The sequence below is a fragment of the Sinocyclocheilus grahami genome, unplaced genomic scaffold, assembly GCF_001515645.1.
Source record: "Sinocyclocheilus grahami isolate Dianchi unplaced genomic scaffold, SAMN03320097.WGS_v1.1 scaffold106.1, whole genome shotgun sequence".
Classification (NCBI taxonomy): Eukaryota; Metazoa; Chordata; class Actinopteri; order Cypriniformes; family Cyprinidae; genus Sinocyclocheilus; species Sinocyclocheilus grahami.
This window is the reverse complement of record NW_015505285.1, coordinates 201,918-203,967: the sequence shown is the minus strand read 5'-3', so window position 1 is coordinate 203,967 and position 2,050 is coordinate 201,918. Positions and strand designations below refer to the sequence as shown.

Here is a 2,050-nt window from a genome sequence, read left to right as displayed (position 1 = left end):
GAACAGGATCCAGCAGGATCAAATTAAGTACTGGTCATAATACTCACATAAAAATGTTTCATGTTAGCAACAGTGTGTTTTGCTGCAGCAGCGACGATGGAAGCGGTTCACTGACTGCGCAGCACAGCCACACGCGCCACAGTTACATTTGGGATAATTTTATTTTAAATGCCATAATGTCAGTTGAAAACATTGCAATAGTGTTTTAAAATACAATAACGAGCACCACAAAACCATTTAAAGAGGCGTGTTCAGCGGTCTCTGTGTCAGGATAGGAAACAAAGTAAAATGATCTCAAACGTACGGCTCGGCTCGCTCTCTTCATTTTATCAAATGATCATAATCACATCTATTAATTTTACAATCCTGCTACTAGCATTTTATTCAGACTAAAACCCCTTTAATTCGGGTGAGAAAGCATTTTTTTTTTAGTGGCTTTTGCACATCCTGTCATGTGACTGCATGCTGCTGCAATAGACGCATTTTGCTGCATTAAAGTTAACGATTAATTGATCGTTAATTTAAACGACGATCATGAAAATTAACGAAAATTGACATCCCTAGTTCAAGCAAATGTATTGAATATCCAAAATGTCTAATTGCACTAAGAAAACCCCAAAAAAATCAGCAGCAAAGTGTTATAACAGAAAGGCTTTATACCTCATCATCACTGTCTGATGTCTCAGAGTCTGTGGAGGCGGCAGGTTTACTAACAGGCTCTTCCTGCTCATCAGAATCCACACGCTTTCTCTTGGCAAGAGACAGCAGCTCCTACAAAAAGCAGAGGAAGATTGACAGTTACAATTCTTTTCAAGCATTAATTTTTATTTATTGTACTTGGCGAATTCCCTTTTTTGCCGTTCATTGAAAAAAAAAAAAAAAAAGGAAAACGCACAAGCTGTCATAATGGAATCTATCCTCCACCACAAAATATTGCTTTATGTTTATTGCTTTATGCTTGTAGGGCAGGTGTGGTGGCAGAAATAATGCTGTACAGCTATTATGAAGAACAAAAGCAGTTGTACTATTATTTTAATGAACCTGAAAAGTGATATGTGAGTGTGCCTGTCAGGGTGTCTGCTTCAGTGCTAATTTTATCCTGAAGTACTAGAACACATAACACAGAGTGATTTGGGATAGCTATAATCCAACACTCTCAATAACAAGCTAATATATGGCTAAACTAGGGTTGGGCGATGTAGCTAAAAAAAATTATTTTTAATTTGCCCAATTTATTAAGACAAACAACATATATATATATATATATATATATATATATATATATATATATACAGTGCACGGCATAAATGAGTACACCCCTCTCTAAAATTTAACAAATTCAGCAATTACTCTTTACTTAGAAGACATTTTACGGTTCTTTGGAGATATAATGTTCCAACAAGCATGCTTGATCAATTACCAAAGAAGAATGCCAAAATTATTCAGCGAAATAAGATTTTCTTATCAAAGTGATAAAAATGAGTACACCCTCCTGAAAGTTACTAAATAAAAAAAAATTTAAAAAAAGTGTATAGGCTATTTTTGATCAACAGGTAAGTATATTAAACCAAAACTTTTAAAGACAAGTAATTTCCTGACAATTAAAAGTGTTATATAGCACACTGAATCATACTCAGACTTAATGCTGGCAGCATGGTACAAGAGGAATACCAAATTATTGTTTAAAGTGTGAAAATATAGCAGAAGTAGCACCAACATTAAAAAACAATGGACTTGTGATAAGGCTCCTGAAATACTCAGGTCTTCACTTTAAGTTTTCATTTAGTGATGTGTGATTTTTTGCTCAGAGCCGGCAAAAGCTATGAAAAGAGTGACACTTTATCTCACAGATGACATACATGGTTGTTGTCACCACTAGAATTACCTATTGTAGCCAAAGGGAAAAAAAACTAATTTAACCTCTTCCAAGGCCCATTTTTACAAAATAGAGACTTCTGGGAATCCATACTCTGGTCTCATGAGACCAAGTCAATCATTTCGGATCCAAAAGCATCAAACATGTTCTGGTGTTGCTAGAGGAGGAGTACAG

At 35.2% G+C, this 2,050-nt stretch overlaps 1 protein-coding gene across 1 annotated transcript in view; it reads right to left on the bottom strand.

Annotated features, from left to right (window-relative positions):
• The window catches only part of rtf1 (RTF1 homolog, Paf1/RNA polymerase II complex component), a 19,338-nt gene that overhangs the window by 8,388 nt on the left and 8,900 nt on the right, over nucleotides 1-2,050 (bottom strand). The window contains exon 2 of the mRNA XM_016276704.1: nucleotides 661-771. Within this exon, the coding sequence (XP_016132190.1) occupies nucleotides 661-771 (111 nt within the window). The remainder of the gene's footprint in view (nucleotides 1-660; nucleotides 772-2,050) is intronic.